General features: G+C 38.3%; 1 protein-coding gene across 3 annotated transcripts in view; it reads left to right on the forward strand.

Moving 5' to 3' along the window:
* The window catches only part of plpp4 (phospholipid phosphatase 4), a 148,955-nt gene extending 132,659 nt beyond the window's left edge, over window positions 1–16,296 (forward strand). For all 3 annotated transcript variants that reach the window (XM_043234590.1, XM_043234591.1, XM_043234592.1), the window contains exon 7: window positions 5,063–16,296. In XM_043234590.1, coding sequence (XP_043090525.1) covers window positions 5,063–5,274 — 212 coding nt within the window. In that variant the 3' untranslated portion in view covers window positions 5,275–16,296. The remainder of the gene's footprint in view (window positions 1–5,062) is intronic.
* The last annotated feature ends 1,311 nt before the right edge of the window (window positions 16,297–17,607 follow it).

Below are 17,607 nucleotides of genomic sequence, written 5' to 3' on the forward strand. Positions count from 1 at the left end.
CTCATGGCACAATGGCGAACTCGAGACCTGGTCAGACGTCTGTTATAAACACTGCCTTCCCACTGAGCCTGTCCCTTGCTTGACCACTAGTATAGAAAGTCCAGAACCTATTAATCCCTTTCAAATCTCCTTATGTTACCAAAATATGGTCGAAGATTTTAGCAAAACAAAAGCCACCCAACCGCCTCCACACCATCCTTTGGATTGTGCCATTGACCCAATGCTATGCCTCCTAAAAGCAAGGTCTGCCCACTATCCCGAATTGAAAATTAGGCCATGGAGGACTACGTTTATCCAGCCATCAACTTCTTCTGCTGCAGCAGGGTTTTTCTTTGTGAAAAGAAAGGTGGAGGGTTGAGACCATGTATCGATTACCGGTGTCTCAACAACGTTTTGGTCAAATTCTGCTATCCACTTCCCCTCATTCCTTCTGCCTTGGAACAGCTAAGGGAGGCTACCATATACACCAAGTTAGATCTTAGAAGTGCCTATGACCTCATCCGAATCAGGGAAGGTGACGAACGCACTATGAATATCATGTTATGGCTTATGGTCTTGCAAATGCCCCAGCAGTCTTCCAATCTTTCATTAACAAGATCTTCAGAGACATTATCAACCAGTTTGTCATCACCTACACCTACACATACATACGATATACTTATTTATTCCAAATCAGAATCAAAACATGTGACCCAACTTATGGAGCATCAATTGTATGTAAAGGCAGAAAAATTTGAGTAAAACACCCTCAAAACTGCATTCTTGGGCTACCACATCAGTCACCATGGGGTAAAAATGGACGACATAAAGGTCAACTCTGTAACTGAATGGCCCCAACCTAACACTGTCAACTCCAGAGATTTCTAGGTTTGCAAATTTCTATAGACATTGGAGCCGTTCTTTCCCAAAGGCAATCACAGTCCCGTAAACTGCACCCATGTGCTTTCTTCTCTCAGAAACTCACTCAGTCTGAAAGAAATTATGATGTGAGGAACAAAGAACTGTTGTCCATGAAAGCTGCTATTGAGGAGTGGCATCAATAGCTGGAAGAAGCAGTCTATCAATTTTAAAGTAATTACGGACCACAAGAATCTGGAGTATATCAAAAGTGCTAAACGCTTTATCTGCCGTCAGGCACGCTGGGCTCTAGTCTTCACCCACTTCCAATTCACCATTACATAACGACCTGGTACCAAGAAAAGCAAGGCAAAGGCTCTTTCCCGCCGCTATGACCGTATATCTGACACCTCTGACCCTAAAACCATCCTTCCACCCACTGTAGTCCTGGCGCCCGTATCATGGGATATAATGGAGGAAATACAACTGGCCCAACAACAAGAAACCCCACCTTACCAATGTCCTCCCAACAAGCAGTATGTCCCCTCCAACTTGAGACATCCTGTAATACAATGGGTACACACCTCCCTGAGTGCAGGCCACCCAAGCATATCTCGAACTACGGTGCAGAATTCGTTCTAGTGGCCCGAGATGGTCAGAGAAATCACAGCCGACTACCACCCCCAATCGAATAGTCACTGTGCAACTGGGTTATGGACTCCCTGACCAACAGACCTCAGCATGTTAGGTCAGGCCACATCTGTTCCACTAATGTCACTCTCAGCACTGGCGTACCACAAGGCTGTGTGCTGAGCCCCTTTCTCTACTCCCTCTTCACCCACCACTGCAGACCTGTGTTTGGATCTAACTCCATCATCAAGTTTGCAGATGATACTACGGTGATCGGTCTCATCAGCAACAACAATGAGTCTGCCTACAGGGAGGAGGTCCAGCATCTGGCCACGTGGTGCAAAGACAATAATCTGCTCCTTAACACCACCAAAACCAAGGAGCTCATTGTGGACTTCAGGAAGGTGAGAAGAGGCACACATGATCCCATCCACATTAATGGGATTGCTGTGGAGCCAGTCTCATGCATCAAGTTCCTGGGAACCCACATCTCTGAAGATCTGTCCTGGACCGCCAACACCTCCAGCCTGGTCAAGAAAGCTCACCAGCGCCTTTTCTTCCTGAGGAAACAATCAATCAAAAGAATCAGCTGTCGTCAGCCATCTTGGTGAACTTCTATCACTGTACAATAGAGAGCATCCTAACAAACTGTGTCACAGTCTGGTATGGGAGCTGCTCTGTTGCTGAGCGTAAGGCACTGCAGCGGGTGGTGAAAACTGCCCAACGCATCACAGGATCTCCACTTCCAGAAACAGACAGTGCAGACTGTCAAAGGGAAGACACAGGTTTACAAAGGGGGAAACCTTACCATGGAAGAATACACGTAGGATTAGTAAATCAGCCAGATGGACACCTTGCCAAGTATGGAGGTTGACCGGGGATTGGGGCTCTAAACTGAGGGATCGTATCCACCACAGACTGTGGTAGACCATTAAAGTCTGCCGCGTCCTACCCAGGAGTCACACATGGAGGTTCCAGAGATCCGGACGTGGGTGCCAATGGTGCCTAACCCTTGGGAAAGGAGGTTTTTGCCAGGGAGGGGCTGTCATGAGGAGCATGAACTGAGGCTAGCTGTGTGCCAGTGCATCCATGCCGAGGGGGCAGCGAGTAATACAGCTGGCAGTGTGAGGCTTGCGAGATGTGAACAGATTTACCTGCACTTCTCAGAATCGACTCCCAATCTGGCAGATTGTCTCGGGATGGAGTCGCCATTCTCCAGAGAATGTAAGCCAGAATGCAATTGAAGTGCCAAAGCAGACAAGGCCCTGTGAGAGCCCCAAGGATGCCTGCCCGTTGCATTATTTGCACAATGAGTGTCCCACAGCACCATGCCCATCTCGGGACTTGGGGCCACTCTGAAGTGGTCTCATATGAAGCAAACCGAGCATGCGGGATTGCGGCTGTGGATGCCATATGCCCTAGGAGCCCCTGAAAATGTTTCAGTGGATCCACTGTCCTGCCTCTGAAGGAATTCAGTTTATTTCAACACTGATTGGGCATGTTCTTCTGAAAGTTATACCGTCATAATCACTGATTCTCTGCACAGGATGAGCAATTTGTATAGAAGCTTGTGAAGGGCCCGATTCAAAACAAGCAGATCCAGCATTCTGGCTCAATACAGTAAAATTTACCAAGTAAACTGAGCTGGCAGAGACACTTGGGTAGGCAGTGCATACCCTAACTCTTGGCCATTGACAATGGGTGGCTCTGTGGGCGAGATTGAAGAAGCACTTACCTGCAGGGGGCTCAACACGCTGACCTCGACTGGGTCACAGCGCAGGGCAGAGCAGATCTTGAAGCCGCAGGAGGGCACCATCGGCGACGAGCAGGCTGAGGCATAACCCATTGTGGAGCAGAGGCAGATGGAGGATCACACCTGGGGAGGATGTGCTGGATGCCACCTTCTGCTTCTTTACTACTGAGAACTCCTGGTTCTCGACAAAGTTGCCAAATAGCTTAGCCCTGGAGATAGGGGCTTTAACAAAGTAAACTTTTTTATCAATGTTCCCCTCTTGGTTAGGCTGAGCCATAGATGGCACTCTCAAGTGTGGACATCACCTTGCCTAGGGACTGTGCTGTGACTCATCAGTCTATGAGAACAGTTCCTGCATCAACCTCGGGTTGGTACCCATTTTAGTGCTTATTCTTGCAGAACACCTGATTTGATGACGGCCATTAGTCCATTAGTGCACCAAGTGAAACTCTAGGCACGTCACAAGATGACACAACAAAATTACTGGGGTGACATACAGAACAGCTACCAAATATTGTTGCTGTTTTGTTTTAATCAGAGTGAATCAGGGCTCCAAGCAAGACCCCAGTCTGTTGTCACGACATAACTTGTAGTGATTGACAGATAGGAAATTAAGTGATTTAAGGAATACAGTTCCATTTAAACTTTTGCTTCACCATAATCTGACACAAAAAAACTGGCCATAGCAGAAGACATTATGCATCATGTTGTGCCCGTATGAAATGTAGGTCACTACATGCACGGACAATCCTTTTTTCTCATTCACACTCATACTGTAAAAATGTGTTCCTTAAATCATTAGTGGATTTTGAGTGTCTCATCACTGATATCAAATAAGGCGACAGTTTCTGGTAAGATACCGTTTCTGATCCAAAGTTATTATGCTATTATACTTTAAAATACATAAAGCATAAGTACAAGTTATTTAAGTAACTTTTGAGGACTTTTTGTCATATTTAGAGCATTGTACCTTTTATTATTTTATTGTGAACAAAATCAGCTTGGAAATGTAACATTTTGAATATAAGCAGTATCTCTTTTTCTGTTCCAAAGATGAATGAAAGTATTTTTTATGTCTGCCTGATGTATTTTTGTTCAGGAATTATGCATTTTCAGAGACTACTGTTTGAATATATTATGGCATTTTGAAAAGCTACTTTTCACTATTTATATTATTATTTATTTTTTCTTTGTGAATTTATGCCTTTAAACTACAGAGAGAATAAAAATGTGAAATGTCTAAAATGAATGACAGTACAAATTAGAGTTTTCCAGCATATAAGCAGCTGGCCCTCTTAATTATCTACAGAAAAGTGTGCATGTCCTAGATTTTATGTTACTAAACTATAAATATGCACATTAACATTCATTTGCTTGCCATTTGCAGAAGGACACCTTATATCAGACAAACAACTGCAAGCAGATATTTATTAGTAGGACTTTATATGGACCTGTCCCCTGAGGCTTGCTGGGTAGAAGAACAGAACTAATCTGAACAGTGGCATGGACCATTAAACTTGATAGGTCCAATCTGGTCCATGTAAATACAAGCTGTGGACTCATACAAGCTTGCCCTGTAGCATGCTGATCTAATGAGTGTGGGTTTGTTCCAGGGGTAATTCATCAGTCTATCCTCAAAATTATGTTTCAGTCACTTATTTTAGTCCTCACATTTTGGGAATGAAATTACTTTGATGTTTGGTTAAACAGCTGTGTGTCAGATGCAGTCCAGCTCAGCTCTTTTAACAACCCTCACAATGGTAGTGTTTGAATGGATAGATGGACCAATGTCCTACTTTCAATAAGACTGTATCTTAGTGGCCTTGGATTTGTTCCTTACAGATGCTTTTGTTGGGGGATTGATTGGCCTCTTCTTTGCCTACATCTGCTATCGGCAACACTACCCACCCATCCTGGATGTAGACTGCCATCTGCCATATGCTAGTCTGGCTGCAGCAACTGGCCACAACATGTCAACCTCCCAAGATCAACCTCTGCCCATGGAGAATGCCACCAGCCTGCCTCTGGAGGGCATGACTGAGGGACCAGTATGACTAATAGAGACCCGACAAGGCTTGCACCCCTCTAACCCCCTACCACACGATTGTGGTATGAACCACACTTGACTGACACTTCAACATTCCAATGAATTAGACAAATACATTTTGTTTAGTTTTATCTCTCTTTCTCTCTCTCTTTTAATCTTTAAGCAGAGTTACAGTTCCTGATTTCTGATTAGTTATACCTAATTTAATTACTAAATATTAGTATTTGCAAGTTGGAACCTTGGACAATATGTATAAAATTTGTTAGTGCAAGAATCTCTCTTTAAGTACCATGTAAGTAATAGTAAGAGCCATAGTACACAGAAGTTGCAGAAGGTACCTCTTCTATAAGACATTATTGTATAGGTTTACTATTACCCAAGTAGCAGAATTGATCTTAGACTGAAATTCTTAGTCTTAGATGTTTTACTCATAAGTATGTAAATCTTATGAGGAAAACTAAATCAATTCATTATTTGCTTCCTTGATATGGTTTTGTGCTGAAACATTAGCAGGTGTGCATGCATGTTAACAGCTAGTATGGAATTTTGCTATGTAGCATTGCTTTTTTTTTGCATACCAGGCACAGAGGAATTGGAATGGCAGTACAGACTCACCAAGTCATTATAATGTTTTTTATGATAAAATCATGGGTTTTGAACACTGAAAATTTCTTAATGAATTCACTGCCCATCTATCAAACTAACATCTCACTGATAGCACATCTTTAAAGTGTTTGCTCATCTGTAATACGTCTACAAGACATTTCCTTTTAGATGTCAAATACTTAGATGTCTTTTAAGATGTTTATGATTTTAGAATATATGTAAAACTAAAATCTAAAAGAAATCTGTCAAATGTCTGTAGATAGCAGATGTTTTCCAGATCAAGAGATATATAACAGACATCTTGCAGACGTAAGTGTATCTGTCTTATTCCTTATTTAACCCTCTGGTATAGGTTCCATGATTTTAGACCAAAGAAAGTTAGTAAATTTTAAAACTGGCTACTTCATCGGAATGGACTGCCATGGAAAATGAATGGCAAATAGACAAAAATATGGAGATATTTTTACATGTACAATCTGCAAATCAGCCACTATGCAGAAAAGTGCACTGCAATGAAGGGTTGACAAAACATCAGAAATTATACCTCAAAGAGTGAGAATCACTGAATCGATTCGCTGTTTATTTTAAAACATGGATTCATTAATGAAACACCACTGTGTGTTGATCTGAGATGGTTCTCCGAGGAATTTATTTTTGTTGGCTGCTGACAATGTGTCTAAAATAATATTCACACCTTTACCACACCTTTATATTCATTTTTGGGTAAAAACTTCTATGTAACCCATTTTTTTTACCAGCCAGTGATAATTCCAAAAGAAAACTTTCACGTGCATTTGACAGACCTGAACTGCGCTTATATTTCAGATATAAGGTGCTTTGTATATTCGGTTCAACAGCATTATTTTAAAGAGGGTAGCTTAAGTATTCATGCTCAGTCCACGTCTTTTGATGAGCTCTGTAGCATATTCTTCAACCGCTCAGGTATGTCTTTGACCCTGTCCAGGGGCTGCTAAAATTACATTTTAAAACCAGTTAAAGCTAGAAATGCATAGTAAATTGAGAACATTGTTTTAGGTTAAATTGTGTTGTTGTAAAATGTGTTCGAAGTCTACGTTACTGATATTAATATGTATAATGACGTGAATAATATTGCCAAAATTTTATTGGTAATGTTTTATATTACTGGGCCATAGAAAAAGTAATATATTGCATGAAAATCAAGATGAAACACTCGCAGTGCACATTACAATTTATATTTTCAATCAGAGTGAGCATGTTTGGAGTTTTTAATGGATATATTTAATAATCTAATCTGTAAGCGTAGAAATTAAATTGTAAATATCAGTAGAGAAATTTTGCAGTTGTACTATAAAATATATTCTGCCCAGTCTGAGATTCTGTATGCTATGGACAGGGTTTTCATGATGAAGCCAATCGGAATATTGTGGTGCACTCTTCTACTTAAATGAGTCCTTTGGTCCCTGCCATTGAAAAACAGCCCCACACCACAAGCCTGCCTGCTTTTGGGATGGTACTCTGCAGGTTATGGGCAGAGTTGGCTACCTTTAAACATTAAGCTTGAAATTGAGATTCATCAAACCAGAGAATATTGTTCCTCATAGCCTGAGGGTCCTTTACATGCTCTTTATTTAGTTTTTTATGTGTCTTCACTGGGGAGAGGATTAAGTTATAACACACCACTATAAATCTCAGATGGAATGTTGCAGTGACATTCATTTGACTGTAAGGTTCTCTTAAATCATCAGGGAGCTCAGTAGAACTGAGGTTCTTGGTCCAGGAGACCAGCTCTAGGAAGAGCCCCAGTTGTTTTAATCTTTTTCCATCAAGGGTAATGGAGACTACATGCTTCTGTGTACCTCCAAAGGAACAGGTTTTTACTGAGCTCTTCCCCAGATGTGTGGCTGGATGCAATCCTGTTTCTGAGTACTAAAGGCAGTTTTGTTTGACCTCAAACTTGGTTTTTGTTCCAATATGCAGTTTTAGCTGTTAGACCTTTTGAAACATTAAAGGAGTGTTTGATACTTTCACAAGGTACTGTAAATGGCTATATTGGCATCTAGTGGATACACCATGGAATTATAGAAAAGTTTCTTTATTTTTCCACAAGGTAGAACAAATCTGTCTCAATTCGGTCGATTTTAAATACTTTTGCTCTATTTCTAACTTAAATAGATAATTGATATATATTATCCAGAAAATAGTCAGAAAATAATTTAGTAACATGAAATACATACGAAATGAATAATATAACACAACAGAAATTAAATATAGTATATACATTTTTCTGACCACAAACAACCCAAGTGTGACTCTCAAAAGAACAATACCAGAGGGTTAATACCATTAGTGTACCATGTTATTGCCAGAGTACCTTTTTTGTAAAGCTGACTAAAAAACTCAAAAAGGTAAATTATATATTGTCTGAGCAGCGTAATTTGGTTCTGAAAAATGGAGGAAGAAAGGTCTCTGTATGATAAGTTAATATATTCCCCATATATATATATATATATATATATATATATATATATATATATATATTCCCTCTCAAAAAAATGTTAACCTCTAAAACATACTCATGTATATTATATATATGTATAATAAAAAATGGGTAGATCTGATTCCAAACTCTGACTGGAAAGTTGGTGTAAAATTCAGACATTTTGTACAAATTATATCAAATCCTGTTCTCACCGAATGCAAAAATCCAAAATGTGTTGTCAAGTCCCTGGGAAAAGTACTGAGAAGTTGTTTTTTTTGTTTTTTTTTGTTTTATTTGCACAGAATGCATAAAGCAAGATATAGCAACATAACAATATTATCTATACAGGAAAGACACATACAAAACAAGGACAAAAAATAAATAAAAAAGAGAGAAAAACAACACATTGATAATATGCATAGGTACAGTGATGTGATTTATTCATTTAATGTAATATCATAATAATTCTTATTATTAAGTTTAGAACCACTGAAATAAAACGATTTTACTTAGAGTACACAATATGCCTTAATTTAACTCCAAATTCATGTCATATACCTCTGACAAGTTTCCAATCGTTTGTATATGGAGATAATATTTTATTATTAGACTATTTTTTATTGTTTCCTATTTTTTAATCTATTACAATTTAAGTTTGTTAAGTTTAATTTCTGAAATGTAGCACTGAGATAGCATGATATTTTGACACTTTGAGTCAAACAATAGTAGCCCATCATACTGTAATGTCATTAGTGTAGATACAGCATTCCAAGTCTAAAAATCACTGTTGGCGCCATAGGGGGGCCTGAGGGGGCCCGGCCCAGCCTTCTTAAACACTGTGTCCCCTCACCTCTGCTGCTGTCTCCGTAGTGGATGCCCTGATTTTAGTCTGTGAGGCAGGGTACTGCCCTGAGAAGGTCTCCCATACTGTTAAATATACAGATTAAAAGCTAATCATGATCATTTAGATTCCTTCTTTGCAAATTTTTTTATTTATTTTTTTGTTCAGGTTATGCAAAGCGAAATAAGTATGGTAGCCTGCATTTAGACAGAATTATTAACTTTGCTATTATTCTTAAATTTTCAAGCTGTAAACACTTTATGCCGTTACTGTATGAACAAAAATGACAATTAAATTTAAAAAATACTAATCTATCCTGAGACCCGGGTATGGAATTTTTGCCTCTGTAGTGGACATTATATTTTAGTGGATTTCTCTAAGAACTCACATGTCACATGTTTAAGCTTGGATGTACTGTACAGCGCTAATTCAGGGCTTTACAGAGATACCAAATGTTTGAAAGTTTCTCCATGACAACACCTTCTCCTAGGTCTTTAAAGATGGCTAAAATTAATTTAGTGGAAAAATGTACATCTTTATGGAAATATGATTATATTTTGTAATTGTCATTTAAATAAAAAAACAACAAAATCTAATTGTTTATCATAAAGCATCTCAGGAAAATTTAATTGTTATTTCAATCCAAATATGACTTTCTGTTATGAAAAAGGACATAATTTTGTACATGCCCACTGTAGAGGAAACCAGGACTAAAAGCAAGTTTATTGTGCTTTTTGGGAGACATAACAATTAAATGGGACAATAAATTATATCAATATTTTTTATGGACAATTAGATTGAACAAAGTTTGGCATAAAAATCCTGAAACCTAAAAAATTACAATTACTGAATTAATTGTTTTTGTCTTTTTGAAGTCTATGCATGCCATTTAATTTTGTTTTAGAAAATAGTCTTATATAGTCTCAAATATATAATGAAATATGTACAAAATCTAATTTTTTAAAAATGAAAAAATGCTTAATTAAAAAACTCTATGGCTATGTGTATTCTCTATTGTAGATCAGTTAAATATCTATAGTATTATAGATCAGTTAATTATCAACTCATAAAAGACATATCTTTTTCCCCCAATAAAATAAAAAAATACATTTGTGCCTGACTTTGTGCGTTCTAGCACCGACCCTGGTAAAAATGCCACCTTTCTGTGATTAAAATCACAATAGCTGTTTTTCGTGGCTTACTACTATAAAATACAGATAATATATTTAGAAATAATGTCAGGTAAAAACAGATCATAATAAGTCTGTATTGACAAATTTAATTTGTGCTATTGGGCTATATTTTGGTTTACTTTGTCTGCTAAATCTTGCTGCTTAGGGAGCTTTCATACTAGTGCACTTTTCTATTTTGCCATTTTTATTGTATAGCCATTACCTAACAAACAGCTACCACTCTGATGATAAAAAACATACCATGGTTCAGAACCAAAAAGTAGGGTGGCCATGTGTGCTATTTTTCCATGGCACATCCTTGCCAGAATTTGTTTTGGCTTTGTTATCCTGTTTTCATACTTGCTGAAGGTACTGATCGAAAAGTAGTTGACCAATAACATGCGAGCAATGTACATAATGGAACAATTATGGTTTATAAAAAAGGTGGGATCAACGGTCAAAGTGTTTGACATGAAGGTACCTTTAGAGTGTTTTGAAAGCATAAGGAATGCATGTATATCTGTATAGTACTTTGATGTCATACATGATCATCTGCAAATGCAAACAAAGCCAAAACCAATATATTTTATGCAATGTAAAAATCCTGGATGTGTTTAGGAAAAATGGCACATATGGTCACCTTACAAAAAGTATCATGTGAACACAATCCAGTTGGGGCAACACAAGTAGGTTCAATCAAATTGGGTTTCAATCAAACGAAATATGAATGGTTATTAAATGCATTTTTGGACATAATGGTTGTCCATGGCACCCTGCCATTAAATATAGACCTGCTGCACTTCAGTGTCCAGAGACTCAAGGCATCGGCAGTCATTGCCACAGATACTCACTGTACGTTACACATTGGAATTTCTTCTTTATTTCACTTTATCTTATTTTGTGTCCTTCAACCTATACGTTTTTAAAATTCTTTCTTTTCATCTTTAAAGCCACATACACTATTAACTGACATACTACCATGTAGTATTTCAACACATGTTACTGCCATATTATAAATACTTTTTTTTTTATGAATTTATTTTTAACATGTACAATACATTTTGTTACAATGCCTATTATATTGATAACATACTGTGTTATTCGTGTCTGGTCACTGGACACTGGTTTTTGCCAATTATTTTATCAAATTATTTCTTTAGCTTTTTGACTTTCTCAAATAATTTTCATCATAATTTGATCTCTTCCTGTTGCATTTTCTGTTCTGTTGGTTTTTTGATTGTCTATATCCATCCATTCTTCAAGCTGCTTAACCTCTGTAGGGTCACAGAAGGGCTTCCCAGCATTTTGGGCCAATAGTAAGGGAAACGCCTTGGACCAGGTCCAATGTCTGGACCTCCAATACCAGAAGTAAAATAATATATAACATTATATTAATTGTACTTTGGCGATGTACGGATAAAAAGCTACATAAAAGATAATACATCTTCTTATCTGAGATGCCTCAGCTTTAGGGGTGGGCAATATATAGTTGGAATAATTTTTAGTATTTTGTAAGTTTGAGTATTTTGCAAAAATTCAGAGCGCACACATACATTACATGAAATCTAGACTAGTGAGGGCTTATTTAGAGTATGTTCTTTCACTGCATGATTCAGTCTAATAAAACTTAGAATTATTACAAATTCAAGGCACGGAGCAGAAAATAAATAAAAAAAACTTTACCACTGCATATAGTTAATCAATTACCTATTTTTTCACGTTTTAAATTATTTAAAATATCAGTTTTTTTCGAGATGTTGTTGTCACCCCAAGGAAAGTGCTCTCTCACCTGCCCAGAGGATGTATTTGGCTTGGGTTGTATGTGACTCCAATAAGGGCACAACTGCCTCCTGCACGTGTAGAATCTATTCTAAACACCGTAAAGAACGTTTAAACAATGTTAACTTCTTTCAAAATAAATTTAAAAATATATAAATGTTTAATCTAGACACTTAATTTTAATGAAGTCTACCAGGGTTATAACTTGAGTTTATTAAGATCTTAAACATAAACAAACTATATCTTCTCTATTTCCAGTTTGTAGCGTGGATCATTCATTGCAACATTTAATCTTAATTTGTTATCTTGAAAAAAAAATGTTCTACTACTTGTTTTTAAACAATATTGTTTTATAACGATATTATTATGCACACATGAGTCAAACCTTTCTCAGGGGAGTAAGTCCCTGAACCTTTCTACCAATCTCCATTTTGGGACCTCTGTATTTTGGAAAAACTTGTGTATAGCCCTGTCTTGGACAGATGGCTAGGGCTCACACAGATACATATTCACACTCACAATCATACCTACAAACTGGTGACCAGAGCATGGATAACATTATCATCTTTTTATATTTTCATCTTTTCTGTTTTCATTCACTGACTTTTCATATCCTTCAGTTGTAATAAAGTATAAAATAAAAATAAAATAAAATTACCAAAGCAATGTATTAAAAGGACATGTCTGTATGCTCGCAGGGTTGTGCCCAAGATTAAAGTTAAATAATCACCAGTATTATAGGCTGAGTATGACCATATTCATTTAAAGGAATAGTTCATTAAAAAAAAGACTCATGCACGTTTACACATCACAATTAACACAGGTTTTTTTCTCCAAAAAGAGGAAAACCTTTTTCTGCTGGATGTAAAGGACCTGTTTGAAGATTCTTCCTCTTTTAAAAGCCATAAACAAAAAAGCTGCGTACAAGTTTTAAATACCTGTCATAAAGATGAGTAAATAATCACAGGATATTCACTATATATGTTATTCCTTAAATAACAAAAAAAATCATACTTAACACTCGTTCCCTTTAAAAAGCTACAACTGATGCTGTATGTTATTAATGCGGTTGAGTACATTCTTTGTTCGACTGGTTGTGGAGCATGTGTGGCAAATGATGTCACTGAAAATGCATGCACCTGAGATGTTATAAATAGACTAGGTTTCCTTTTTAAGAAACTACTTTTTCTCCACAAATCATATTATGTGTATGTGTGTGTGTCTGTGTGTGCTTTGTGATCTATGCTGCTTTGTTATTTTCCGCTTGTGTTATATATAAAAAAAAAATAAAAAAAAAAGGAGGAAAGAAAAAAACATGGCTATTTCAAGTGATTCTGTAAAGAGGTGCATGCAAAGTGCTTTGCAGGTGTACCAGTCTGACCTGCAGAAAGAATTGAGCATGAATATTATTGAGGAGGGATTCAGAATTTTGTCTCTCACAGACATCAAGTTTTTCCTCCACCATGCTCAATGATCCCAGTCCCAACTAAATCTGTTTTCTCTGAATATCGGGTTCTTTCATTGAGACCAGTCTTATCTCCCTGCATATGTTAAAATGTGTGGATGTAGCAGTGGCTCCTCTGCGACTCCAGTGCATCAGCATTCTGAATTACGACTTGCTGGTTTTGGTCCAATGTCAAAAGCTTGCACTTCAACATCGAGATGTTGTTGTCCTCACTCATCTCAAATCTCTTGGGTTGAGACGTCACCCCAAGGAAAGTGCTCTCTCACCTGCCCAGAGGATGTATTTGGCTTGGGTTGTATGTGACTCCAATAAGGGCACAACTGCCTCCCGCACGTGTAGAATCTATTCTAAACACCGTAAAGAATATCAAGCTAGACCAGACTGTTCATTACTTTTCAAAATGTTCTAAATCTAATGGCGGCTGCATTCATGGTGATACCTTTGGGCCTTCTTCACATGAGACCAATTCATTTGTGTCTCCAGGGGATTTCATCCTAGGGCCTATCTCCAGAGGACTCTTTGTACCATGCAGCCTCTCCTGGAGCCTCCTCAGACCTTGGTTTCTGACTTTGTCCTTTGTATATTGCCATCACAAGATGCTAATGATAGACACTTCCGTCACAGGATGGTTTGCAGTCCAAGATGGCTGTTCAGCCCAAGGGAGCTGAAGAGGTCATATTCTCAATTGGTCATAAATCAAGAGTCCTGTTCAAGGTCAACAAGGGTCCCATCTCTTACTATTAGCACCATGTTGGTCGACTAGAGTGTGGTTCCCAGATTCAATATCCCTCCTTAACAGCTCACTCAGGGCAATTCTGTTCAGGAGAGGTCTTCTATCTCAAGAGCAAGTGACTGTGTTTCATCCCTAGTCTGAGCACTGGAATCTTCATGTCTGAGCCCTGAAAGGGACTAACAAAGAGGCATCCAGCTAATGTAGCACTATTAGTCCTAGAATCCAGTTATGCCATCAGAAGTTATTGCCCTTGGCCTTCTCAAAACTATATTGCACCCTAACCGTAATTATCTTCATAGTTCTATTTTAGACCAGTCATTCTTTAAGCCATCCTCAACCATTTACGCCACCACAAGAGAGACACTTTACTTACTTTGTCTAGTAGAGATTAACAGCTTTTGATATGCTATAGGAGCTGCAACCGCAGGGTTGCTGCCACTAGACAAACAATATGAGAGATGGTATTGCCCTAGCCTATGACTGGCATGGCCAAGTTTCACCTGCAAGTGTGTGATGCAGCAGGGTAGTCCCCCTCTGCACCAATTAATCAGATTCTATATTTTGGAAGTCCATGCTACAATTGAGTCAATATCCCAAACTCATACCTCTTCTGTGTTTGTGCACACACACTACATAATCTTGAGGGGCCCAGGGGCCTCATTTTGTTGCATAGAAATCATCCTAAATTTGATCTGACAATAATTTCTTGGAATATATGTATGTGTAATTCATAGAATGAATATACAAACAGAAAACGTGCCTCTCTTTCAGGTGTGAAAACTTGCAGGTAAATAAATGGTTTCAGCTTTCTATCACAATGACTCCTAATTAATGTTGTTAATATATAAAATAACACCGATCATCATAATTTAGAGCAACAAGCTGCAGGGACAGCTTACATTTTCAAACATCTTTAGTGCTCAGACCCTGCCAAGACTCTAAGCGTTATCTGTGTTAAAGATGTTTTTTTTATAAATATGAGCATAGTGTGGATTTAAGCGTACACACAATCTACAATCAAATCTGTGCAAATCAACGCTTTTTAAATGAGGCCCCAGATACTTTCCAGTTTCCTGATCATTCCATCAGTATTAATGTATTGCAGCATTGAGTGTAGGTTTTGGTGGGGAATGTCTTGGGTTACTTTAATGTAATCCTATTTCCAGAACAAGCAGTAACAAGATGCTGCACCTCATTGCTGCATCTCAGTGCGTCTCAACATCCCTTCAAACAAAAGTTTGGTTTTCCACCAGCTCTGCTCCATTTTCCAGGCTGCTCTCTTTAGGTTTTGTGTGTGCTCATTATACCATGTAGTCAGACTGTTTTCTTTCATCTTTCTTAAGTGTAAAGGAGCAACTAAAGAGCTAGAAAAGAAGGGGTCCATATGTTACATCATGAAGTTTTCAGTATGACGTTGGTCAGCTTCAACTCTTCTAGGAAGGCTGTCCACAAGATTTAGGAGTGTGTTTATGAGAATTTTTGACCATTCTTTCACAAGCACATTTGTGAGGTCACACACTGATGTTGGACTAGAAGGCCTGGCACTCCATTTCCGCTCTAATTTATCCCAAAGGTGTTCTATCTGTTTGAGGTCAGGACTCACCAGAGACATCAGACTCCATGTCATTTATGTCTTTATGGACTTTGCTTTGTGCATTGGTGCACAGTCATGTTGGAAGATTAAGGGGCCAGCTCCAAACTGTTCCCACAAAGTTGAGAGCATGGAATTGTTCAAAATGTCTTGGTATGCTATAGCATTCATAGTTCCTTTCACTGGAACTAAGAGGTCAAGCCCAGCTTCTGAAAAACAACCCCACACCATAACCCCCCTCCTTCAAACTTTACACTTGACATTTTTTATTTGTATAGTGCTTTTAACAACACAGGTTGTATCAAAGCACTGAACAGTATAAAGTAGAAGAATACAATAATAGGGATGTATAATGATGAAATTTAACAATTTGTTATTAAACAATTTGATGATAATCGCTAGAAGTTAAGTGTCCCCAACAAAGCAAGCCAGAGGCGACAGTGGCAAGGAACCAAAACCCCATCCATACAGAATTTAGAAAAAAAAAAACCTTGGGACAAACCAGACTCAGTTGGGGCCAGTTCTCCTCTGGCTGGACGCCGAGCACTTAACTTCCAGTTCAATTTTAAATGCAGCTGTTTCAGATAGTGTAAATGACTTAGTGTGTGTGTGTGTATATCAGGATCTGGTGATCTGTCTAAGGGGCTCATCTAGGTGTTCTGGTCTCTGATGAACATAATCTCTGGGTGCTGATCCACCATCTAGTCTGGATACAAACTGTGAAACAGAATAAGAAAGAAACAAGACTAATATTAGCGTAGATGCCATTCTTTTTACAATGTCACAAGTACGTTGGTTTTATGAGTAGTGTTACCGGTTCCAACTGATCTAATTAATGCAGCCTAAATATCCTTTAACGGATTTGAATAATAAAAGTGTGTTGGTGTGTTATGTGTAGGCTAGGTTAAAAAGATGTGTCTTTAATCTACATTTAAACTGACAGAGTGTGTCTGCTTCCCGAACAGTGTTAGGGAGATTGTTTGGGCGCTAGATAGGAAAAGGATCTGCCGCCCATAGATGATTTTGATATTCTAGGAATTATCAAATGGCCAGAGTTTTGAGAACGCAGCAGACATGCGGGACTATAATGTGATAAGAGTTCGCTCAAGTATTGAGGAGCTAAACCATTCAGGGCTTTATAAGTAATTATTAAGATTTTAAAATCTATCCAATGTTTGATAGGGAGCCAGTGCAGTGTTGATAGAACCGGACTAATATGATCTTCCTAGTTCACTCCAGAGTCCAGTGTCCAGTGGTGGTGTGGTTTACACCACTGCATCCAATGCTTTGCATTGTACTTGGTGATCTATGGAAACCCATTCTATGAAGCTCTCTGTGCGCTGTTCTTGAGCTAATCTGAAGGTCACATGAAGTCTGTAGCGACTGAATCTGCAGAAAGTTGGTGGCCAGTCACATTTCAGAACAGCATGACATAATCGGTCACGAGACACACAAGAGCCAATAGCATTTGAGCACCCCTGCGGGCATCCCTTAGACATCCATTGAGTGACAAAAGTCAGCTATGTATCTCGTCACCCTGGTAAGCAGCGTATTCATTAGCATTGAAGTAAATAACAATCTTACTAAATTTACTTTTTAACATTAGTCAGCACTTTGCAGTTTGCCAAGATGACAGGTGCTTTGGCTCCCAGTAAACATTGGACTATGGTGACTGGTTATCACGTTCAGTAT

This window comes from Puntigrus tetrazona, unplaced genomic scaffold (genome assembly GCF_018831695.1).
Source record: "Puntigrus tetrazona isolate hp1 unplaced genomic scaffold, ASM1883169v1 S000001170, whole genome shotgun sequence".
Lineage (NCBI taxonomy): Eukaryota > Metazoa > Chordata > Actinopteri > Cypriniformes > Cyprinidae > Puntigrus > Puntigrus tetrazona.